Genomic DNA, 25,732 nt, shown 5'->3' on the forward strand with positions numbered 1-25,732 from the left:
GCGTTGAGAGCTTGTAGATCGGCTATTTTCAGGGCGCAACCCAGCACTCTTTAGCTAGTACGACATTGTATATATATATATTTTTTTTAAGATAATTTTTTTGCGGCTTACGCCTTTTATTGATTTTTGAAGGGACAGACAGTAGGCTGACAGGAAACGGGAGAGAGATGGGGGGATGACATGCAGTAAAGGCCGTGTCGGGTCCGGGAGTCGAACCCGCGGCACACTGCGACTGGATTACCAGTCCGGTGCCCAGACCGTTACGCTACGGCCTGGGCCGACATTGTATTTCTAAAGAAATTTGTTCAACGCAAAATGTTGTTCAAGTTCAGGAGACTGGGGGGAAAAAAGCTATTCTCCTGAATGCTGCCTTCTGGTATATGCAGCATGGCATGGAAAGGAGTGGCATTGTGCATTTCTTTCACCATATATAGCAAATGCTGCATTTGCGGTCTGGAAAGGGCAGTTGTTTTACAGACGGATAAAAGGGCAGTTGTTTTACAGACGGATAAAAGGGCAGTTGTTTTACAGATGGGTAAAAGGGCAGTTGTTTTACAGACGGGTAAAAGGGCAGTTGTTTTACAGACGGGTAAAAGGGCAGTTGTTTTACAGACGGGTAAAAGGGCAGTTGTTTTACAGACGGGTAAAAGGGCAGTTGTTTTACAGACGGGTAAATGGGCAGTTGTTTTACAGACGGGTAAAGGGCAGTTGTTTTACAGACGGGTAAAAGGGCAGTTGTTTTACAGACGGGTAAAAGGGCAGGGGCTGAAGCCCCCTTTGATGTCTATGTGTGCACGTACCTGAGCACACATGAGCCACGCACGCGGCTATTGTAGCTTTTTGGATGTTTTACTTTTCATTTTCAATTTACCTTTTAGTGGGTGGTATGCCATTTTGTATTCACATTAGTGTTATCTATCACATATTTACTGTAAGAAGTTGCTTCTACTTCATAGTACTTGGCTAGTCATTGGTGTAATCTAATGTAAACACTGGTTTATTCAAATAATACATTGAAGTCAAACCAAATCACATTTAGGTGACTTTTAAATGTGAACTCTCTGGTATATGCACAGTAATGTATGGTCGCATTTGTCTGATGCAGTGAATTAATTACATTTATTAAAAAGTATGTGTTTTACATGTCTGTTTTAAATGAGTTTGGGCGTCCATAGCTGAATGGGTAGACCATAGAGTTATAATAATTTATATAATTTGCTCCTGATGTGCTTTGCATGGTCTCTGCCGCCTTCGGTGTATGAATGTGTGTGTGAATGTAATGCACAATCTCTGTAAAGCGCCTTGGATAAAATAACTATATAAATGCACCATATTTACCATTCATAAAGGATAGAGGGCGGACTGCCCCGCCCCATGCTATTCATTTAGATGGAAGTTGCTCAGTGGCGTTCTGAAGAACCCGGAGGAATGCTCAATGTTAAACCCCAGCTGCTGCTGACAGGGTTTTCCTGGTGCTAAATGCACGGGCCTGCCTGCAGTCCCAGCTCTGATCAGTAGGGCCGAGCGCTTCAACGTTGGCCAGCCCTATCTGGGGGCTTGGTAGAGACTGGGAAACAGAATGTCCCAGACTCCATACCTGGTCCCGGTCAATATTCCCGGGGAATATTCATTTGTGGAATCAGTGGTGCATGGTGCTCAGTGAAAACTCAACCCTTCGATAGCTCAGTTGGTAGAGCGGAGGACTGTAGTTGATTAAAGGGACATCCTTAGGTCGCTGGTTCAAATCCGGCTCGAAGGAAGGCATGTTTTGACGGTGGCCGAACGGTTTGCGGAGCGGTCTTGATATCGGAAGGTCGCTAGTTCGTATCCCCGGACCGGCACGTTGAAATTACCACCGCTGAAGTGCCCAAGGCATTGAACCCCTACCATGAAATGTTCTATGAGCAGGGCCTGGCTGTAAACAAGTCCAGTTACCCTGGGTAAACATAGTACCTTTCCTTTCCTTTTTTTACATTGTGAAAGAAAAACTACCTATTGGAAGATACAGCAAATGGTGACCTGCTCTTGACCGGTTTTCAGTTATAAATTACATCGCTCACGACAACACAAGGTAGTTTTTTCCTTAAGTTTAGGCCTTGAATATGATTTCTGTTGACATGTGGTGCTCAGTAAAAAATATAGAGCAACAGATCTGTTATCAACCCTTTGATAGCTCAGTTTGTAGAGTGGAGATTGACATCTCTAGTGGAGAACCATTTTGGTGTTAGCATTATGTTATGCTTTAGCTATTGAAAAATAGAAGATCTACAAGCTCGTAGCGTGCCACCGAGTGGCGGGCTACGAGCTTGTAGGTCTGCTATTTTTGAAAAATCGAAGAACCACTGACATAGAAACATAACTTTTTCAGAAAACTGTCATGATGTAGAAGACATTTTTAGAATCTGATCTCAGGTCAAAATGGGTTAAGGGACATTCTTAGGTTACTGATTCAAATCTGGCTCGAAGGAGAACACGTTTTAAACAAGATATTGTGAAAGAAAAATGACCCATGAAAGCAAACGGTGAGCTGCTTTTGCTTTCAGATATTCTGCATAGTGGTACATAGCTCACTCACATCCCTATGCTCAAGTCTGACCACTTGGACAGCAATCGGCAGCGGGTGAGACTTGTCAACTTTCCTTTGGCATTAGTAAACAAATTACATGTTTGCAGACTTTGCCTTCAATGGGCAAAAGTTTTATGCCTTTGCCTTGTGCATAAAAAGTGCCAATATTGTGCCAATCTTTTCAGCCCGCTATTTTCATTTCTCACCACAGGGGGGAGCGTAAGACATTATTGGCAAGAACATAATGCTTACAGTCCCAAAGTAAAAGTACAAAATATTTCAAGCATTGCTTATACTTTTTGTCACATAAAATAGGGCGTGAGCACTGTAGCCTAGTTATTGCATACTTTGTATTCATAATCTGAATCTGCAAAGTAACCAACAGTAACTGAAGCTGTCGATGTAGATTACGGTAGTTATTAAAAAATATATATACAAATTTGAAAGAATTTGTGAATGAGGGGGGGGGGGTCCAAGTTTAACCAATTTAGACCTGAGGTCGATTCTTAAAAAACGGCTTCTAAATCCTAAAAGATTTCAGAAAAACCAATGTTTCTATGTCAGTGGTGCTCAACCTTTTTCATGTCAAGGAGCCCCAGAATTAAATGTACAGTATGTATGCCGCGCACCCCCATCTGAAAATATGTTGTTCCAGGGACCCCCCAGGAGCAAAGATTTGAGTTAAAACAAACGTTCGCTCTGAAAGAATATAATATATTCAAAGATCTGTGCCACATTTTCACGATTTAAAACAAAATAGCAGATCTACAAGCTCGTAGCGTGGCACCGAGTGCCGCGCTACGACCTTGTGGATCTGCTATTTTTCAATAGAAGTATAACATACCAGCTCAGCGGCCTTGTGGTTAGAGTGTCCGCCCTGAGCCTGGGAGGTCGGGGTTCAATCCCTGGTTCCGGGTCATACCAAAGACTCTAAAAATGGGACCCAATGCCTCCCTGCAGAAACAGTCTCCTGCCATATGGGCCTCATGGCTCGGCAAGGCTATACTTACTTACTTAAAGTATAACATAATGCTTTAAAACACCAAAAGGGATTCCTCCCGTCCTGAATGGGTTAAGAGTTTGATAATGAGAACCACTGCTCTGCTACACACCACTGTGGTGTGTGGAGAAGAGGATCCATATTGTGTCCTCACCTCCGAAAAGCACCTGAACAGAACAGAACCACTGCTCTACTACACACCACTGTGGTGTGGAGAAGAGGATCAATATTGTGTCCTCACCTCCGAACAGCACCAGTCTACTACACACCACTGTGGTGTGGAGAAGAGAATCCATATTGTGTACTCACCTCCGAACAGCACCAGTCTACTACACACCACTGTGGTGTGGAGAAGAGAATCCATATTGTGTACTCACCTCCGAACAGCACCAGTCCGAAGCACCAGTCGGTGTTCCTCAGGGTGCAGCCTCGGAGCAGGATCTTTTCGTTGTCCAGCGAGTACTTCTGGTTGTCGTAGGTCAGCGTTCCCGTGAAGCGATCCAGGCGGTTGTTGGGAGGTTCACAGCGGACTTCGCCTGGAGGTACGAACAAAAAGAAGCTGTTACGAAGACGAGTAAGACAAAGAAGTTTGATTGGAATCAGTGTTGCTTTTGTCGACTAAAACTAAGACGAAAAATGTTCTTTTTTCACTGACGAAAACTAAATGGAAACTAAGCCATGATGACTAAAACTATGCTAAATGTATTGACAATTTCGTCAACAGATAGAAACTAAAATGTTAGGAAGGGACTAGCGGAGAATAAGTCATTTTACACTTGGTTGCATGCTGAACATAGCAGATCTACAAGCTCACAATGCACCGCGGCTATCTTCAACAAGTGTAAAATGAGCCATTACGACGGCATCAAGGCCCGCCAAAATGCGTTTCAGTCGACTAAATGAACTGTAGATTACAATTTACAATTTAGGCATTTAGCAGACGCTCTTAATCCAGAGCGACTTACATTTAAGCAAGAACAAAAGCATGGGAATACATCACATAAAAGCATCTATCATGAAACATGCGTAAGCTAAGAAGGTAACAGTGGAATATCTATATGATGAAACTATACATACACTATACATAATAAACTATACATATTCACTACTATGCTATACATGTGTACTATGGCGTGCTATGACTATATACAATACAATTATAGTGCTGTCTACATAACATGCTATAAGTCTGTGTCAAATGCTATCTAAGCCAACAGAAATGCTATCTAAGGGGTTAGGGTAAGTGCTACGGGCCATGATGGAGTCTGAAAAGGTGGGTTTTCAGGCTACGGCGGAAGATTGGGAGTGATGCTGCAGTTCTGACTGCAATGGGAAGTGCATTCCACAGTTTTGGAGCCAGAAGGGAGAAGAGTTTGGGACGTGTGGAGCGTTGTCCCGGCGTTTTTAGTGAGGGTACTTCCAGTTTCCCTGCGTTGGCTGATCTGAGTGCGCGGGAGGGTTTGTAGGGTTCAATCATACTTGTAAGATATGGGGGAGCCATACCTTTGGTTGCTTTGAATGCCAGCATCAGAGTTTTGTATTCTGTGCGGGCAGCGACCGGGAGCCAGTGGAGGGAGCGGAGCAGGGGGGAGACATGTGAGAATTTTGGCTGGTTGAAGACCAAGCGAGCTGCTGCATTTTGGATCAGCTGGAGAGGCTTAAGTGCACATGCTGGTAGGCCAGTAAGGAGGGAGTTACAATAGTCGAGTTTTGACAAGACTGTTGTCTGGATTAGGAGCTGGGCTGATTCCTGGGTGAGGAACGGTCTAATTCGTCGTATGTTATAGAGTGTGAACCTACATGATCGAGTGACAGCTGTGATGTGAGCTTTTGAACGAACGTAGATTTAGTCGACAAAAATCTTATGACATTTAGTCGACTAAAACTAGACTAAACACTAAAACATTCCAGGTGACTAAAATATGACTAAAGCTAAATGAAGTTTCATTCCAAAGACTATGACTAAACTAAAATTTCTGCCAAAAACAACACTGATTGGAATAATCTTCCTCTATCCTTCAGTAGCTTTAGGGTCAGGGACTTCCCTACATTCACATCGTGTTTATGCTTATACACTCTTCTTTATACCCTGAAGAAGGCATATTGTTTGCCGAAACGTTGGTCTTTCAATAAAATAGTTTTTTTTGCATTGTGACTACGAACTGAGCGACCTCTCCTTCCTTTACAGGTTTTGTCTCCCGTGGTCAGCAACTCCCCACTATTGGTATGTGCTCCTACATCTTTGTTTATGCTTCCAAAAACTGACACGTACCAGCAATGTGGTGCGTTTAGGCCTGACGTCGAAATAAAAAATGTCTTCTAAATCATCAAAGTTTTCTGAAAAACCTCATGTTTCTACATCAGTGTTTGTTTGTTTGTTGGTGAAAGACTCCAAGCTGGGAAGTGTATTTCAGCGAGTAGCTATACGTGGTTTTGTTTATTTTCTGTAAAGTATAACCCAAATGCTCCTCCATACTACTATAGCCATGTAGAATACTTCTGTGTTTACAAACACAAGCACGCTAATGGGCGGTGATCAGAGCGTGAAACCTGAGGACAAAGAGATTCCAGGACCAATCGAAAACAACATGCAAATCTCGGAACTGCGCTCTTCTGCCCCCAAAAACTTGTTAAAAAACAAGCCCACTTTGACGTATAAATGTATACATTTCATTTGCCCAAATGAACAATCTGTTTGAATGAAAACCTTCTTCAACATTCAAACTGTATTAATATGAAAAAAAAGAAAATCACATAAATAAAAAAACGAGTTTATTTATTGATTTAAGGCATGTTCATTCTGGCGAGATGAGGCATATTCTGCTGGCACTGGTCACATATTTCATGTCAAGGACCCCCAAAAATTATATGTAATATGCCGCCGACCCCGATCTGGAAATATGTTGTTCCAGGGACCTCCCCAGAAGCAAAGATTTGAGTTAAAAATGTTTGCCACATTTTCACGATTTTTCAGAAATGGCTAAAGTATAACATAATGCTTAAAAATCGCGATATATCATGAATCGATTAAAAAGAAAATCCTATACATAAAACATCATCAGAGTCAGTGATATGAACAGCGATGTTTCCTCACCGTTGAAGGCAGCCAGGCTCTCAATGTTGTCCCCCATGTCTCCTGTAACCGTCAAGGCCTGCCTCACCTTCAGGTTGGTCTCTCTGAGACACACACATTATGATGTAGGTCAGTGGTTCCCAATCCAAAGTGCCGTCCGGCGGGGACCCCCAGGGGTCCTTGAAGGAGTTCCAGGGGGTCCCCTGCTAAGTGATAGTTTGGAACCAAACACTCAGAGTGTGCAAATTTTGTATACACTCTCAGAGTTAAATTAACATTGATATTTACGCTGGTGCAAACTGTTTGAGGAGAGCATTAAACGTTACCCGTCCAGTTCGGCCGTCTCGATGTAGATCAGGTTCAGAGGCTCGCTACTGGACAGCAGGAGGAGGTCAGCCTAACAGAAACACACAAAGGTCCTGCTGTTTAGTCTCCACATCAACACAATGTTCTTTGTCTCCAGGCCGAAGGCTTGGGGAGAGAGTATGATTTGTGTCCGTTTGTCCGTCTGTGTACAGCTAATCTCCGGCACCGTTAACCCGGTCGATGCTACATTTTGCACAAGCACTCCCTGGATGCCAACGATGCACCTCTGCCCCAAATTTTCCAGAACGGCCTGTTATAGCGCCACCAGGAGGCCGACTTTTGTAAAACACATCTTTGGATATTACTCCTCCAGAATCTGTCCAAAAGTCCCGCAAATCGTTACACAGTATCTCTATAGTCATGTGTTCAGGACGGATCTGTCCGATATTTCATATTCCATCCTAATTGGCTAACATTGGCTTTCAAAGTTTGCAGGATTGGCTTATTTTTAACAAAAAGCCTCAAATCATGAACGCAGTGTGCAATTTACGTGAAATCTTTCACGCACTTTCCTACTTGGCTGAGGAATATATCCCTCCCTTTTCACATTGGCCTTTTATAGCGCCGCCAACAGGTGGATCTTTTAAAAACATATTTTTGGAACAAAATGCCTCAAATCATCCAATTGTCAATTGTAAGAAGAAATGGCACCCTTTTCACATTGGCCTATTATAGCGCCACCAGGAGGCCACAACCTGACCTTCCCTGGTGGAGTCCTGTGCCCCGAGGGGCACTTTATCTAGTTTCAGTTGATTCATCCTCAAAGTGTCACAGACCGAGTGACCATTAGGCCTGTCACAATTATCACATAATCGCCTAATAGGCAATTATTTGAGATAATCACAATTCGTTTTGCATAATAGTTGATCGTTTCCATGTTTAAAAATGTATGTAAAAAAAAAATCAATGATAGCAGATTTAGACGCTTACAACGTTGTAAGCTTGTAAGCTGTAAGCTGTTTTGTCATTTCTTTGGAATGACAAAAAAAATGATAAAATGTGATTTTTGTACTTTGTATATTTAAGTTATTTGTCATATCTGCCCTGTGCAATTTGTGATTACGGAGCTTAAAAGGCAAACACATGCCTCCCCCTGGCCAGTCGGGGCGCCTAATGGAGGGGAAAGGAACTGGTTGAAATAACGTGTTCCTTCCACGCGCTACGTCCAACCAGGGGAACTCCCCCCTGTCAGGTGTAAAGGAGCAACTTGGACACTCAGGCATGAAGGAAGCATGAGTTTAAGTCCGTTGCTCTCCCCATGTCCCCTATATATGGCGACTAGGTTGGCGGAGGGTGTGTAGAGCCCAGGATCACATTAGATAATTGACACAGGGGTGAAAAATGGGTTACAAAATCGTGGGATAAAACTTTTGTAATGGTGACACACACAGCTCTATACTGACCGTGACAAACTGGTTGTTCTCCAGCTTGATGATGTCTCCCACCTGCACGTCCATCCACCTCTCACTGCTCAACCTGAAACAATGGCACACAGAATATAACTCTTCCTACTTCTGAAGCACACCCAACACACACAATACAATGGCACACAGAATATAACTCTTCCTACTTCTGAAGCACACCCAACACACACAATACAATGGCACACAGAATATAACTCTTCCTACTTCTGAAGCACACCCAACACACACAATACAATGGCACACAGAATATAACTCTTCCTACTTCCTACTCCCTACTTCCTTCACAGGTGTTTACAGATGATACTAATAGAGGATCTGTTCCATTTAGTCAGTGTACAGTGGTTCTCAAAACGGTTTAATTTCAAGGACCCCCATAACTCTGAGAGTGTACAAATGGAACCCGCCATTTGTCCATTTTTAAAAGGTACCGACCCGTACGGGGCCATTTGGAACCCACTCAAGGTCACGTTGAGACCCACTGGTGTAGCAGAGTGGTTCCAGTGAGCAGCACCCCGACTCTGTCTGACCAGAATGGAACAGAGCCTTCATTAGTATCATTAACACTGACTCTGTTTGACCAGAATGGAACAGAGCCTTCATAAGTATCATTAACACTGACTCTGTTTGACCAGAATGGAACAGAGCCTTCATTAGTATCATCAACACTGACTCTGTTTGACCAGAATGGAACAGAGCCTTCATTAGTATCATTAACACTGACTCTGTTTGACCAGAATGGAACAGAGCCTTCATTAGTATCATTAACACTGACTCTGTTTGTCCAGAATGGAACAGAGCCTTCATTAGTATCATCAACACTGACTCTGTTTGTCCAGAATGGAACAGAGCCTTCATTAGTATCATTAACACTGACTCTGTTTGACCAGAATGGAACAGAGCCTTCATTAGTATCATTAACACTGACTCTGTTTGACCAGAATGGAACAGAGCCTTCATTAGTATCATTAACACTGACTCTGTTTGACCAGAATGGAACAGAGCCTTCATTAGTATCATTAACACTGACTCTGTTTGTCCAGAATGGAACAGAGCCTTCATTAGTATCATAAACACTGACTCTGTTTGACCAGAATGGAACAGAGCCTTCATTAGTATCATCGCTAACACCTGAGTAGGGAAGCTATAGGGGCCCACGATAATTCCAAAATGCATAGAGCCCATTAAGTCATTTAGTTAAAGAGGATAAAGACAACGTGCACGCGGCATGTTCCCCTCTGGTCACCAGAGACCACTGAATGCAGTAAGTATCCTTTCCGATAGTTCACACACGGAAACCGGGTCATGACTTCTGCTTCCTCTGTAGAAGATAGTCTAAACGGGGGTATAAAGTAAAAGCTAGATTTTTGCTCTTGGGGAAATAAGGTCCTCTTTATTTTGTATCTGTAGCACCCTAATCTACACTGTAAGATCCTCAGTGTTTAGGGCCAACATTATTCAGCCCAAGGACCCCTTAGCTGAGAGAGAGATGAAGCAGGGACCCCTTAGCTGAGAGAGAGATGAAGCAAGGACCCCCCTTAGCTGAGAGAGATGAAGCAGGGACCCCTTAGCTGAGAGAGAGATGAAACAGGGACTCTCCTTAGCTGAGAGAGAGATGAAACAGGGACTCTCCTTAGCTGAGAGAGAGATGAAGCAGGGACCCCCCTTAGCTGAGAGAGATGAAGCAGGGACCCCTTAGCTGAGAGAGAGATGAAGCAGGGACCCCTTAGCTGAGAGAGAGATGAAGCAAGGACCCCTTAGCCGAGAGAGAGATGAAGCAGGGACCCCTTAGCTGAGAGAGAGATGAAGCAAGGACCCCCCTTAGCTGAGAGAGATGAAGCAGGGACCCCTTAGCTGAGAGAGAGATGAAGCAGGGACCCCCTTTAGCTGAGAGAGATGAAGCAAGGACCCCTTAGCCGAGAGAGAGATGAAGCAGGGACCCCTTAGCTGAGAGAGAGATGAAGCAAGGACCCCCCTTAGCTGAGAGAGATGAAGCAGGGACCCCTTAGCTGAGAGAGAGATGAAGCAGGGACCCCCCTTAGCTGAGAGAGATGAAGCAAGGACCCCCCTTAGCTGAGAGAGAGATGAAGCAGGGACCCCCCCTTAGCTGAGAGAGATGAAGCAAGGACCCCCCTTAGCTGAGAGAGATGACGTAAGGACCCCCCTTAGCTGAGAGAGAGATGAAGCAGGGACCCCTTAGCTGAGAGAGATGAAGGAGGGACCTCTTAGCTGAGAGAGAGATGAAGCAAGGACCAATTATCTGAGAGAGATGAAGCAGGGACCCCTTAGCTGAGAGAGAGATGAAGCACGGTACTCTGTCTGCCCTTCTTGCCCTGTGCATGGCCGAAAATAGCCGACCGAGCATGTAGATCTGCTATTTTCGGTTAACCCATTTTGACCTGAGACCAGATTCTAAAAATGTCTTCTACATCCTGACAGTTTTCTGAAAAAGCTATGTTTCTATGTCGTTCTTCGATTTTTCAAAAATAGCAGACCTACAAGCTCGTAGCGTGCCACTCTGTGGCGTGCTATGAGCTTGTAGATCTGCTATTTTTCAATAGCCAAAGCATAACACCAAAAGGGGTTCCCACCCAAAATGGGTTGTAAAAAAACCCCAAAATAAAGTCCCTATCAAACAAAGATTTGGTGCCCCCCTCGCAGTGTCTCTGAGGACCCCCCCCCCCCCCCTGTTGAAGACCCCTGATCTAGAGCAATGGGACAACGAAAAACATGAAAATCAAGCGCTCCCTCACATATTTGAAATAGCAGACGCCAAGTCAACAGGAAATACAACCAAGCACTTCCTGTCACCCTGCAGCTGTTTCCTGTGGTCCTCTTAGAGAGACAGCACGGTGCCACCACGTACGTTCGTTAGTGTGTGTGTGTGTGTGTCTGTGTGTGTGTGTGCGTGTGTGTGTGTAGTTGTGTACGCAGTTCCCAATATGGCAAACCCAGGAATTTAACCAAACAATCAGCTTTGAACCGACAACACATACACACACATATGCAAACGGCTGTGAAAATACACGCGCATGCACATGCACAAACGCACATGCACACGCACACACACAAACACACACACACACACACTAACGAACGTACTTGCCACCAAGAAGAACTTGGACTTTGCGGTTGTTCACTTGGTTGTCACTCCTGTGGCGATTCTGAAAGAGAAGCACAGTGCACGTCATCATGCTGTGAAAGTGAACATACATGAACACACATGAACATGCCTTGTCGAAACTGATATATCGGTGATTTCCAGAGCTGTAGGCATTATGTTGGTTGTAAAGCCCAGACTTCCATTCCAATGCATGCATTTATATTCATTTTTTACTGTAATAAACCTTGCATTAGGAGTCCAGTGATACGTCCCTCATAGTTCATATGAGAGAAAGCCACTTATTGACAGGTTGAAAGTAATCTGACAGGAAATGGGGAGAGAGATGGGGGGGAAGACATGTGGCAAAGGCCGTCGGGATCGGGAGTCGAACCCGCGGCGCACCGTCAGGCTGGCTCAGCAGCCTATAGGGGCCCAGACGGTTGAGCTAACCGTCAGGCTGGCTCAGCAGCCTATAGGGGCCCAGACGGTTGAGCTAACCGTCAGGCTGGCTCAGCAGCCTATAGGTGCCCAGACGGTTGAGCTAACCTTCAGGCTGGCTCAGCAGCCTATAGGTGCCCAGACGGTTGAGCTAACCGTCAGGCTGGCTCAGCAGCCTATAGGTGCCCAGACGGTTGAGCTAACCGTCAGGCTGGCTCAGCAGCCTATAGGGGCCCAGACGGTTGAGCTAACCGTCAGGCTGGCTCAGCAGCCTATAGGGGCCCAGACGGTTGAGCTAACCATCAGGCTGGCTCAGCAGCCTATAGGTGCCCAGACGGTTGAGCTAACCATCAGGCTGGCTCAGCAGCCTATAGGTGCCCAGACGGTTGAGCTAACCATCAGGCTGGCTCAGCAGCCTATAGGTGCCCAGACGGTTGAGCTAACCATCAGGCTGGCTAAGCAGCCTATAGGTGCCCAGACGGTTGAGCTAACCATCAGGCTGGCTCAGCAGCCTATAGGGGCCCAGACGGTTGAGCTAACTGTCCGGGCCAAACCCACTTATTTCTTATAGCCTACCCAGGGTGGTTTTGTTAGTTACAGCCACGGTTTTGGAAGATATTATAAACACAGAACTATAACTAGAAAATTAATCCATTTAGACCTAAGGACGATTCTACAAATGCCTTCTAAATCGTGACAGTTTTCTGAAAAAAACCCATGTTTCTACGTCAGTCGTTCTTAAACATTTTCATGTAAATGACCACCAAAAATATATGTAATTGGCCGCCGACCCCCATCTGAAAATATATGTTGTTCCAGGGACGGGACGGGGCTATTTTTCAATAGCTATAAGGTATAACATAATGCAATAGCTAAGGTATAATATAATGCATGTAAGACCACTTTGTGGCTATTGGTCTTACATGCCTCCGCCAACCAGTAGCGGTGTACTTGTATAACCCTTTGGGCCCAGACTCATGTACTACAGTGAAGGAATGTAATGAATGTGTTTTTGTGAGGTCACAGTGACTTGACCTTGACCTTTGAACACCTATACTTCCAATCAGTTTATCCTCGAGTCCAAATAAGGTATTCCTGAGATATTGCGTTCACCGGAATGGGACAGACATGAGCTCACAGGGACCTTGACTCATTTCCTTCTTCTTTATTTTTTACCCATGGCCAACTTTTTCTAATCACTACATCCTTGAGTCCCAACTGAGGACACTGAGCCAGCACTCAATCTGAACGATTAGCTCACATAGATTGTATTTTTCTTGCCTCACCCAAACAGAGAAACGGACAGAGTTGGTCTTGTACGTATTTATGTATGAATAAATGCGTGCGGATAACTCGAAAATGATGCGACCGGGCACGGCATAATACAACATAAAAAACCTCCTTATGGACTTTCTAGAGAGTATGCAAATGCAACACTTTTCAACCGGGACATGCCCCCCCTCATCTTTCTGGACTGAGTGGCTATAGCTTGTGCCACCCTTAACCTTATCCTAAACTTATTCCCATTTAAAAAACCTTTTAAACTAATTCAAATAGCTGATCTACAAGCTCACCACGTGTAGATGTAGATCGGTTAGTTGAACTATTTTAAATGTATTTCAAAATTGTAAAAAAAAAAAAAAAAGGCAAATAAGTTTAGGGATAAGGGATAAGCAAGATGGAAAGCATGGAGATGATTTGTCATGATCCCAGTTGGCTTTGTCCGAGGCTTAAAGATCTGTAAATAAACACTTTCTGAAACGTCTCTGGGAAGAAAAATGAATGGGACATTCTCTTCCGTGCCGCTCGTCAGGGGGATTTACAAGCGGGGGTTGTATTTTTGCGATCACGCAGTGATTGGCTCTCAACTGTCGTAGTGTGTAGATCAGGGGTTCTCAACGTTTTTTGGCTGAGGATCGACCCCCGGAAAATGCTTTGGCCATGTCTCTTGGGGACCCCGCAAAATAATTTGGGGGGTGTAATTTCGCTATTAGACTGGTCGTGATACTGCAGGTGTCTGGCACTCAGCAAAGGCTAGCGCCTCTCTCTCTCTCTCTCTCTATCTCTCTCTCTCTCTCTCTTCTCTCCTCCCTCTCTTCTCTCTCTCTCTCCTCTCTCTCTCTCTCTCTCTCTCTCTCTCTCTCTCTCATCTCTCTCTCTCTCTCTCTCTCTCTCATCTCTTCTCTCTCTCTCCTCTTCTCTCTCCTCTCTCCTCCTTCTCTCTCTCTCCCTCTCTCTCTCTCTCTTCTCTCTCTCTCTCTCTCTCTCTCCTCTCTCTCTCTCTCTCTCTCTCTCTCTCTCTCCCTCCAAACAAAGGCGGCTGTTAGTTGTGGAGGTCTGTTTTCTGATCAGGTTAATGGTTAACGCGTGACATCAGCTTTGTAGGGCCACGTTAAACCACACAGTGACATCCTTCCTCGGTGTTCACTTAACTCCTATACGAGATGCACAACTGGAGCCAAATGGATCCGTATACTATTATGGGTCCATTTGGTTCCACGCTCTTCTGAGTTACAGGTTCACTGAGGATTTCACTGTGTACTGTCTTCTCTTTGCTAAAGTATACTTGTCTGACCTTGACAGCTCCAGTGAAACTTCTTGGCGGTTTATTGTCGTTTGTGCTCTCAGAATGTAATAGGCCAATAGGGGTCCCATGAAACGGTTCAGACCGTGACCCCCCCAAAACAATCCCATTTGAAGTGGGTGTATGTGAAATGTATGGTAAGCTTGTGGTACACATGATAGAAAGCAGAAAGAGCTAGAGAAAGCAATACCTGCCAAACTGATTAATTAAAATATTTTGATATAGCCTTCCTCTCTTTAATTAAGTCCCTCCAAGGTCTTAAAGATATTATTTTGACACACCTCCTCCAACGTAAAAAATAACAAACTAGAAAAAGTGCCCTTCTGGGCACAGGTCCTCCACCAGGATAGGAATGTAGGACATTGCAGCTTGCCTTCATCTGGTGGTTGGATAAAAGGGCAACAAAAGTAAATTAGAGGTAAAAACACTTTTCGGCCAGTTATAGCGCCACCTTGAGGCTGAGTTGAAATTGTTCATGTGGCATTTCTTCCTCGGCTCTAGTGGGAATGTGCGTGCACAATTTCACGGAAATCACGCGATGTGTTCATGATTTGCAGCATTTTGTTTGAAACTGAGCACTCCTGTGAACTTTGGAAGCCAATCTTAACCATCAGGATGGAGTCTGAGAAATCTGAAAGACCCGTTTCGTTGAAGCTCTAGAGAGACTTTGTACCAATTTGCGCGATGTTTGGACAAAATCTGTAGGTGTACTGTGCAAAAACTTGTTTTGCACAAAGCGGCCTCCTGGTGGCGCTATAACAGGCCGTTCTGGAAATTTTGGGGCAGAGGTTCATCGTTGGCATCCAGGGAGTGTGTGTGCAAAACTTGGCATCGACCGGGTTAACGGTGCCGGAGATTAGCTGCTCACGGACACACACACGGACGGACACACGGACGGACACACGGACGGACGGAGTGCAAAACATACTCTCCCCCCATGCCTTCGGCCTGGTGGAGACAAAAAGTCTGGTAGAGACAGACTGATGCTTACAAATTGGTACTTGCACCTGCATACATTAAGTTGTTTTCCTTTAAAGTTTAATGGTTCATTTCCCTACTTTTGAAGAAAAGACCACCCATCTGGGCGGGAACGCCTTTTGGTGTTTTAAGCATTATGTTATACTTTAGCTATTGAAAATAGCAGATATACAAGCTTGTAACGCGCTACGAGATCTGCTATTTTTGAAAAATCGTGAAAATGTGGCGCAAACCTTGGAATATTCTTTCAGAGCGACCGATTTTACTGAAATATTTGCTGGGGTGCCCCTGGAACAACATATTTGAGATGGGGGTCGGTGGCCAATTACATATAATTGTTGGAGTCCTTGACATGAAATATTGAGTGATTATAGGCCTAGAAACACAGGTATGTCATGATTTAGAAGATTTATTTTTTTTAATTTCGACGTCAGGCCTAAATGGGTTAAGCATATAGTACGTCCTCAGCTCTCTATCTCTGTCTCCCCCCCCCCCCCCCACACACACACACACACACACACACACACACATAGACACAGACACAGAACACAAAAGTATTTGGTTGACCTGCCAAGTATTTTCCTTTCATTGTCTTGGGGGACGAGGGACGACGACAAAACTCTTTCTTCTCCTGCTATCTCGTTCAGAGTCACTCAACATGGTTGCTTTTGTGCGTGTTAGTGGGAAGCGGGAAGTCACCTGCTTCAGTCACAGTCACAAACCAAACAGCAGACAGTGTGTTATCTCTCTCCACCACTGATAACATTAATACCCGCTGGCGGTGTACGGACCTTTCTGACCATGGAGAAAGAGTTCTGTAAACACCGGCATGTGTAAACTCAGTGGTGGGGAAAAGTACTCAAAAAAAACACTCAAATGTTTTTCCAAAGTAAGAGTATCAATACCCGGCCTATATTGTAGAAATAATTAAGTACAAGTCCGACATTAAGGCACTAAATGATAATGTCTCGCTAGATTTTTTCTTTTTCTTTTTTTTATGTTTTTTTTGTGGCTTTCGCCTTTATTTTATATTTTTTATGGAGGGACAGACAGTAGGCTGACAGGAAATGGGGAGAGAGATGGGGGGGAAGACATGCCGTAAAGGCCGTCGGGATCGGGAGTCGAACCCGCGGCACACTGCCAGACTGGATTACCAGCCAAGGTGCCTGGACCGCTGAGCCACGGCCCAGGCCGCTAGATTTGTTTTTTAATGTATTTGCCACTGTTTGTTGTCCTGCATTTTTGCCACGAAGATAATTGTGTAAGTGTTGTTGTTGCTGTTGTTGTTGTTGTTGTTGCTGTTTACTGTTTTTTGAGACCGAAGACAAATTTCCACACGTGGACAATAAATGAAACTAACTAACTAACTAACTAACTTGATTAAAAGTACAAAGGTATTGGTATCAAAATGTACTTAAAGTACCAAAAGTAGAAAGTATTCATTATGCAGAATGTCCTATATTTCTTAACTTATATGTATAAAATGTATACACATTTTGAAAAAATGTACAGTATATGGTATATATGAGTGAAGTGGTTAATGTATGTTTTGCTAAAATAATCCTAATCTATAAAGTAACTAGTTAAACTAAAGTTTTCAAATAATTGTAGTAAGGAGCCAGGAATATTATATTTAAATATTTTCCTCTGAGACATAGTGGAGTAGAAGTGAAAGTACTGAAAAATAGAAATACTCTAGTAAAGTTAAAAGAAAAAGAAAAGAAAGAAAATAAAGAAAAAATAAAACTCAAAATTTCAAAAGTACAGTGTTTAAGTAAATGTACTTAAGTAAATGTTCCTCTCTGGAACGGCAGTAGTGTGACCTCTACATGCACTCTCTAAGGAAAATGTTTTCATTAGCCAATCGCCACGCTTCATTTAACACAAACATTACGCGCACAATGGAGCTGAGCCGGTTCAGTTTGAGCACAAATATTTAACTTAATTTATGCAATTATAGTACGCCAACGTTTTCACTTTGTAGAGCAGGATACTAGATTGTTAAAATTTTGCCTCATCACGTGTGACTGATGCTGAAAAACATCAGTCACAGCAACCTTTTATATGATGTGACTCTGTAGGAGGAGAGCCAACAGGGTGTGTGCGTGCGTGCGTGCGTGCGTGCGTGCGTGCGTGCGTGCATGCGTGCGTGCGAAGAGAGGAGGGGTTGGGCTTTATCTTGCAAACTTCTGGACCAAAAGAAGTATAGCGTACCTTCACTATTACTGTATTACTATTACGTTTTAAACTTGTTTTGATAATAACTACATTTAACTTTACACAGGTCACGTGAAGCCTGAGCAGGTCACCTGGAGCCGTGCCGTTCCCGCCTTGATGTCGAGATCCACATGATCCCACTTTTTATTTCTTTATGTCTTTATCCCATTCTGACCTGAGATCAGATTCTATAAAATGTCTTCTGCATCCTGACAGTTTTCTGAAAAAGCTATGTTTCTATGTCAGTCGTTCTTCGATTTTTCAAAAATAGCAGATCTACAAGCTTGTGGCGCGCTACGAGCTTGTAGATCTGCTATTTTTCAATAGCTAAAGCATAGCATAATGCTAACACCACAAGGGGTTCCCGCCCAACATGGGTTATTATGAGAGGGGGGGCGTGGTTAGGTCTGTATGTTTAGTTGTCTGTCCAGGGCTAATGTTTGTCGTCGACCATCTGGTGCTTTATCTCACTATAACCGCTGGGTCGGTTTGCGTCGTATTCATCGCGCACGCTGCCATTATGTCAGTATACTTTATGGCCCTATTTACTCCAGTGCCTTCCTTACCCCTTATCCCTAAACTTCTTTGCCTTCGAAAATCATTCTTGAGTAGTTCAAATATACCCAATCTATACAAGCTCACAACGTGTTGATGTATAGATTGGCTATAGTTACAATACAATTTTAAAATGATGTTCTTCAAAACAGTAAAAGAAAAGGCAAAGCCGTTTTAGGGATAAGGGGTAAGGCACTGGCGAAAACAGGTCCCTTTAGCGTAGCGTCGCCTAACCCCACACTATAGTATAGTTTCACAGACTTTATTTATAGAGCAACCCCCAAAAAGTGTTAGTTTCATCATACGCGTCATCATCGTACTGCACTTATAGTAACCACAAATGCAACTTCGCAGAATTGGGAATTTTGCGAAAAGAAAGAAAGAAAGAAAGAAAGAAACAAACAAACAAACAAACAAACAAACAAACAAACAAACAAACAAACAAACAAACAAAGAACATAGGGACGGGAGAAAAAGACAGAACTTACGATGTCGTCCATGCCGTCTTTAGCCGCCGTGGCGGTCAGCACCATCACCAGAGGAACGACGGTGGTGAACCAGGACAGGGAGGAGATCCAAGGGATCACCTGCATGGACACAACCATTTAGCAGACGCTCTTAATCCAGAGCGACTTACATTAAGCAAGAACAAAAAGGCATGGGAATACATCACATATAAAAGCATTTATCATGAAACATGAGTAAGCTAAGAACGTATAACAGTGGAATATCTATATAATGAAACTATACATATATACTATACTATGCTATACATATGTACTATGACGTGCTTATATGACTACATACAATGCAATTCTAGTGCTGTCTACATAACATGCTATAAGTCTGTATCAAATGCTATATCTAAGTCTACAGAAATGCTATCTAAGGGGGTTAGGGTAAGTGCTATGGGCCATGATGGAGTCTGAAAAGGTGGGTTTTCACAACACGCAGGTCTGCATCGACATCACACTGACTGCACACAGCACGCACGTCTGTATATTATATTTGCCCGCGGAGCCCCATCTGAAAATGCTTTGTGCCATGCAGGGACCAGTGGTTAAGAAATAGCAGATCTCTCAGCATGCCACGAATAGCTTGTATATCTGCTATATTCTTTTAACGCTAAAATAAAAAAAATGAATAATGGGTTTAAGCCCTAGTTAGTATATGCTTTGCTGTGCATTGAATAGCACAGATCTACAAGCTCACAGTGCGTCAGCGTCACGATGTGCAGAGCTGCGAGCTTGTAGATCTGCTATTTATTAACACAAATCGTCTCTTCTGGGCGTGCCTGCACTGCCTGGCACAAGACATTTTCAGATGGGGGTCCGCGGCCAAACACATAATTATCAATATGGTGGTCCTTGACATGATGAAGTATTGAGAACCACTGATTTTGGCTTAACCATCTCATCAAAAATGTTTTCATCAGAATTTTTTATTTAGTTGGAAGCATGAATTAGCCAACTTCCTGGACGCCATCGCACTTACTTAATCTGAACACATTTTATTTCACTGAGCTATATCCTGTTTGTTGGCTCACTCTAATACAAGCCTTCACTAGCAAGTGCATTTACTCGAGTACAATTTTAGCATTACTTAATTTGAGTATTCACATTTCTTGATACTGAACTACTTATTTGAAAGTAATTCTTCTGACAAAGTACTTCTTCTTCTGACAAAAACAACAGTAATATATCAGCTGCACTATACTTCTTTCTGTTGTCATATAGTTCAGTAAACTGAAGCCATGAGGGTTAAATGGCACTATACTCATTTATAGGAAAATGACAGTTCACACTGGCATTATGGCAGAGCGTGCGTATATGTGCACATGCACGTATTGTTCAGATGGCATATGTGTGTGTGTGTGTGTGTGTGTGTGTGTGTGTGTGCATGCGTGCGTGCATAGGTGTGTGGCTGTGTGCGACGGTCTGTGCCTCCTCCCCTGTAGCACCAGCAGGACCAGGAAGTAGACACACACACACACACACACACACACACCTCCTCACCTGTAGCACCAGCAGGACCAGGAAGTAGACACACACACGCATGCACGCACACACACACACACACACACACACACACACACACACACACACACACACACACACACACACACACACACACACACACACACACACACACACACACACACACACACACACACACACACACACACACACACACACACACACACACACACACACACACACACACACACACACCTCCTCACCTGTAGCACCAGCAGGACCAGGAAGTAGGCGTTAGCGATCCTCTGGAACTGTTCGAAGAGGTTGAGCGGCAGGAAGGAGAGGGCATTGTACTTAGACGTCTTGATGGCATTGGTCTGGTGGAGGGAGGGAGGGAGGGAGGGAGGGAGGGAGGGAGGGATGGAGGGAGGGAGGGAGGGAGGGAGGGAGGTAGAGAGGGATGGAGGGAGGGAGGGAGGGAGGGAGAGAGGGATGGATGGATGGAGGGAGGGAGGGAGGGAGGGATGGATGGAGGGATGGAGGGAGGGATGGATGGAGGGAGGGAGGGAGGGAGGGAGGGAGGGAGGGAGGGAGGGAGGGAGGGAGGGAGGGAGGGAGGGAGGGAGGGAGGGAGGGAGGGAGGGAGGGAGGGAGGGAGAGATGGAGGGAGGGAGGGAGGGGTTAATTGTTAATAATAAAGGGGTCAATAATGTCAATTTTGTGACAACATTTAACAACCATCATCACTAAATAAAAAAACATGTTTCTAAAACAAGACATGATTCCAACGCTGTGGTAGTGCGGTATGGTTTTGGAGTAGGCTGGAAGATGGACCAATACAGGTCTGTAACTCTTGAGCGTGTGAAAATGGCCCGAGATGGACCCTTATGAATCAATTGTGTACCATTTGTGGCACCATAACGCTGACCTCACACTATTGGGACATCGAAATAACGGGATGTATTTCATTTTGTGTGTGCGTGTGTGCGTGCGTGTGTGTGATTACAGTGAGACTGTGGCCAACTGGCCACACCACGCAGACCCACCACAGTGAAGCTTAAAATGATTCGATTTAATTAGTAACTAAAGCAGAGTGGAGACGTTATGATAATACATTATGCCGTGTCGCATTTTTTCTGCACAACTGTCATGTCCTCCCTCCACCCGACTGACACACATGTTTTGTCTCATATATACTGTAATCTCTGGCGTCGACTGCTATACGAAATAATTCATAATTCATAGTCCTGTAGTAAGCCAATACGTGTTCTAAATGTGGCCCGGGCAGGGTCCATTAGTGAGCATAATACATGGCCGTGATATTATCCGGTCAGCAGTTGTCCAGTCATCACAAGGTGACCCTGACCTCAGACCTGCTGCTGCTGTTCCATGCGGTGAACCCAGAAATGGCGCTAGAACAAGAACCTGCCACGGCACCACTTCCCCAAACGTTTCCTCTAGAACAGGGGTCTTCAACAGGGTGTCCGGGACCCCCCCCCCCCCCAGGGGGTCCTCAGGGTTACTACGGCGGGGTCTTCGTGATAGGATACTTTTTTATATATAGTATATTAACTAACCACTTGAACCCGCTTGAATCCCTATTCTGGGGAGAACTTTAGCCAACAATAGTAGATCTACAAGCTTGTAAAACATCAAACCAAGTACAGAGTGAAAGGTTAGTGAGTATTGAAATCTAAGAAAAAGGTTAATCTGCAGCAAAATGTTATACGTGTGTCCCTGCTTCATCTCTCTCTCAGCTAAGGAGTCCTTATTGGTCTCGTAAAACATTGAAGACCCCTGCTCTAGAAGAAAACATATTTAATTATTAATCAATCAATCATCAAGCTACACAATTCCTTTAAGTTTAAGGAATTGTGTCGCTTAAGATGATTGTTAATATGAACCGTAGTAGTGTTTTGTTTCATTAGCGCAAGCGTGACAAAATAGGCTACAGCTTGTTGTCGTTTTTACGCTGCTGCTGCTGCTGTTTACAAATGTAATGCTTTGTTTGTGTTGTTCTAGTTGGACCATGCTTAGGATAGCAATATAACAAGAATATTAATTTAGCTTTAGTGTTTCCGTATTATGCTATTTTCTTAGTTATTTCTATAGTTCTATAGTATATTGGGTTGCAGGGGCTTCTATAGTTCTGCTCTATGGGAAGCATTTGTTGCTCTTATCAAGAGGCTGACAGCTCTATAGCCACAGTGAAACTCCCTGCAAAATGTCCTAAAAGTCTTCTGGACGCACTGCACACGGTATGTAAACACACTGGCGTGTTGTTTACATATACCGTATGTACAAGGGTGTTTGGTATGGCTGTCCACTTTAGGACAGCCATAAAAAGTGAGCCAAGTTGTACGAGACAACAAACGCATGAAGGAAAACTCTGGATTAATACCAGAAAACATTAATTGTTGTGCAGTGGGTATGCGTGCTTAATCATTTTTGTTTAATCATTTAAACTGGTCCGAAATCATTGCAACAAGAGAGCATAGCAGAATGGCCCAAATTCATTCACATTTCATTTCGGCCATATTCGAATAGTTGAATTTTCTCGACGACCAGGCAGGCCATTACAGTAGATTTGCTAAATAAAATGACAAATATCACCCCAAAAATATATTTGTCCTACAGTAGTTATCACGCAACCTTAGTCACAGGGCTTTTGGGGTGAAATCATCAGGAGTTCTCTAGAACATGTGTGTACAGTACACCCACACGTAAAGGTTTATTTCTTCATCTGCAGCTGCTTTCTTCTTCTTTCTATCTGTGACAATGGACAATAGAGACCACTGCTAAGGAGAATTCCCATTTTCAGCAGTACACTGCTCCCCTGCTATTGGCTGAGAGCCAGTCTACTGATAATGACCACACACACACACACACACACACGCACACGCACACGCACACGCACACGCACACGCACACGCACACGCACACGCACACGCACACGCACACGCACACGCACACACACACACACACACACACACACACACACACACACACACACACCATCATAAATATATACACATGTATGTCTGTACTGTCTGAAACGCACGTACGCATACACGCACACACACACACACAGACACAGACACAGACACAGACACAGACACACACACACACACACACACACACACACACACACACGTTACTTACAGCGTACTTGAAAGAGAGGTTGTATTCCCTATCGTTGGCACGGAGTTTCCTCTCCAGCTCTGAAGGACAGACAGATCAAGGTTTATTTATAAGCAGAATAAAAAAACATCTCACAGTGACAAGAAGAACACAGCCTTAAAAAGAAAAGGCAAACTGAAATACAAATTGTAACACAATTAAATTGTTAATAATATTAATGGGACAATATTAATCGTCATTTGTAACCGTGACAGCCTCAAACACCGACTTTCATAGTCTCTCCCTGTGCATCCATGTCACTAAAAGGCAGCAAAGGATTGTGCTTTGAACGTATACCTCTCTCTTTCCTCCTGGTACAGTCCATGCCAAAGAAGGTCATCTTATCTTCCTCTCTGCTTCTTCGTCTGTCTCTATCTGTCTATCATCCCCCCCTGTGAACAGAGAGACACACACATGTTAACTGTTAAGACACTTCTTCGTCTGTCTGTCTCGATCTGTCTATCATCCCCCCCTGTGAACAGAGAGACACACACATGTTAATTGTTAAGACACTTCTTCGTCTGTCTGTCTCGATCTGTCTATCATCCCCCCCTGTGAACAGAGAGACACACACATGTTAACTCTCGATCTGTCTATCATCCCCCCCTGTGAACAGAGAGACACACACATGTTAACTCTCGATCTGTCTATCATCCCCCCCTGTGAACAGAGAGACACACACATGTTAATTGTTAAGACACTTCTTCGTCTGTCTGTCTCGATCTGTCTATCATAACCCCCTGTGAACAGAGAGACACACACATGTTAACTCTCGATCTGTCTATCAAACCCCCCTGTGGACAGAGAGACACTTTTTACTGTCTCAGTGTATTTTGCGTGTCTTAAGTACCAGGTCTTATTACCTAACTTGAGTAAACTAAAGACCTGGAGGCGTGATCGATGCCATTTGTCTATTCTGAGTGTCCAAAGAACATTGATCACGCCTCCAGGTCTTTAGTTTACTCAAGTTAGGTAATAAGACCTGGTACTTAAGACACGCAAAATACAGCATATCTGTCTATCATAACCCCCTGTGAACAGAGAGACACACACATGTTAACTCTCTATCTGTCTATCAAACCCCCCTGTGAACAGAGAGACACACATGTTAACCCATTTAGGCCTGACCTCGAAATAATAAAAAAAATCTTCTAAATCCTCCAGTTTTCTGAAATAAACATTTTCACGATTTTTCAAAAATAGCAGACCTACAAGCTCGTAGCGCGCACTTTTTACAACTTAAGTTCACTCGGTACGTTGTGCCAGCGGTGCCAAGAGACGAAACATGAAAACAATAACAATTACATGGAAGTACGTGGGAAACACACACACACACACACACACACACACACACACACACACACACACACACACACACACACACACACACACATGCACGTGCACACACACATTAATAAACATTCCTCAAACTAAAATCTGTCAACGCAAACGTTGGCTCTTTGAAGTATTTAACCGGAGTCCTCAGGGGCGTCTATAGTATAGGTCTCCTCCTGTTTCCCCTAGTCTATACACACCAAATCACTGTGCTGAAAACAGTTAGAGTTACCAACACCCCACATGACAACCAGGGCAGTGCCACGCTATGTATTAAACTGCGATTATACCATTTTCCATCAGTCGCCCTATGAGGTAAGCACTCGTTCCCTCTTAAAACCGAAGGCCGATACATGTACGCTCCGACGTCGTAAAACAAACTGCCGTGTTGGACAGTCGGGGAGTCGAGCACAACTGCAGGGGATGCAGGATTTCTGAGAAAAAAGAAAAAGGTTGTGAGACCAGACCACCTCTCAGACGTTCTGAATGACGTCAATTTGTAGCTATATCACCTCCCGAGAACTCTGTAAGGAGCATGTGGTGTGCTTTATAGGAGATATCAGCTTTTTCTCAGCCAGTTACTTTTTTCCATGACTTTCAGAGGGCTGTATTTTGCGTGTCTTAAGTACTAGGTCTTATTCCCTAACTTGAGTAAACTAAAGACCTGGAGGCGTGATCAATGCTCTTTGGCCACTCAGAATAGCCAAATGGCATTGATCACGCCTCCAGGTCTTAAGTTACGTAATAAGACCTGGTACTTAAGACACGCAAAATACAGCCCTCAGTGTCTTTACTTAAGACAGTAGGATGAAGGCTTTGAGGCTTTGTCCACAGAAAGCTTTTTTCTTTTCTTTTTTTCTGCCATGCATCTCTGTGGTAAAGATGTCTACCCTAGATTGGCTGTTTTATTTTTTTAATTAGGGCTTCAAACACTAGCGTC

General features: G+C 43.9%; 1 protein-coding gene across 2 annotated transcripts in view; it reads right to left on the reverse strand.

The window, feature by feature from the left end:
• atp8b5a (ATPase phospholipid transporting 8B5a) overlaps nt 1-23,932 on the reverse strand; it is a 52,809-nt gene extending 28,877 nt beyond the window's left edge. For both annotated transcript variants that reach the window (XR_014570331.1, XM_083783669.1), the window contains exons 1-10: nt 23,911-23,932; nt 23,755-23,817; nt 23,440-23,498; nt 20,541-20,654; nt 18,790-18,888; nt 11,529-11,590; nt 8,409-8,481; nt 6,966-7,036; nt 6,661-6,743; nt 3,944-4,102 (exon numbers count right to left, since the gene is read on the reverse strand). Coding sequence is in view for 1 of the 2 variants with exons in the window: in XM_083783669.1 (XP_083639795.1) it covers nt 3,944-4,102; nt 6,661-6,743; nt 6,966-7,036; nt 8,409-8,481; nt 11,529-11,590; nt 18,790-18,888; nt 20,541-20,654; nt 23,440-23,498; nt 23,755-23,797 (763 nt within the window). In the remaining variant the exon portion in view is untranslated. The remainder of the gene's footprint in view (nt 1-3,943; nt 4,103-6,660; nt 6,744-6,965; nt 7,037-8,408; nt 8,482-11,528; nt 11,591-18,789; nt 18,889-20,540; nt 20,655-23,439; nt 23,499-23,754; nt 23,818-23,910) is intronic.
• Between the last annotated feature and the right edge of the window lie 1,800 nt (nt 23,933-25,732).

The sequence above is a fragment of the Protomyctophum parallelum genome (genome assembly GCF_964188405.1).
Source record: "Protomyctophum parallelum genome assembly, chromosome: 15".
In the NCBI taxonomy this organism is placed as follows: domain Eukaryota; kingdom Metazoa; phylum Chordata; class Actinopteri; order Myctophiformes; family Myctophidae; genus Protomyctophum; species Protomyctophum parallelum.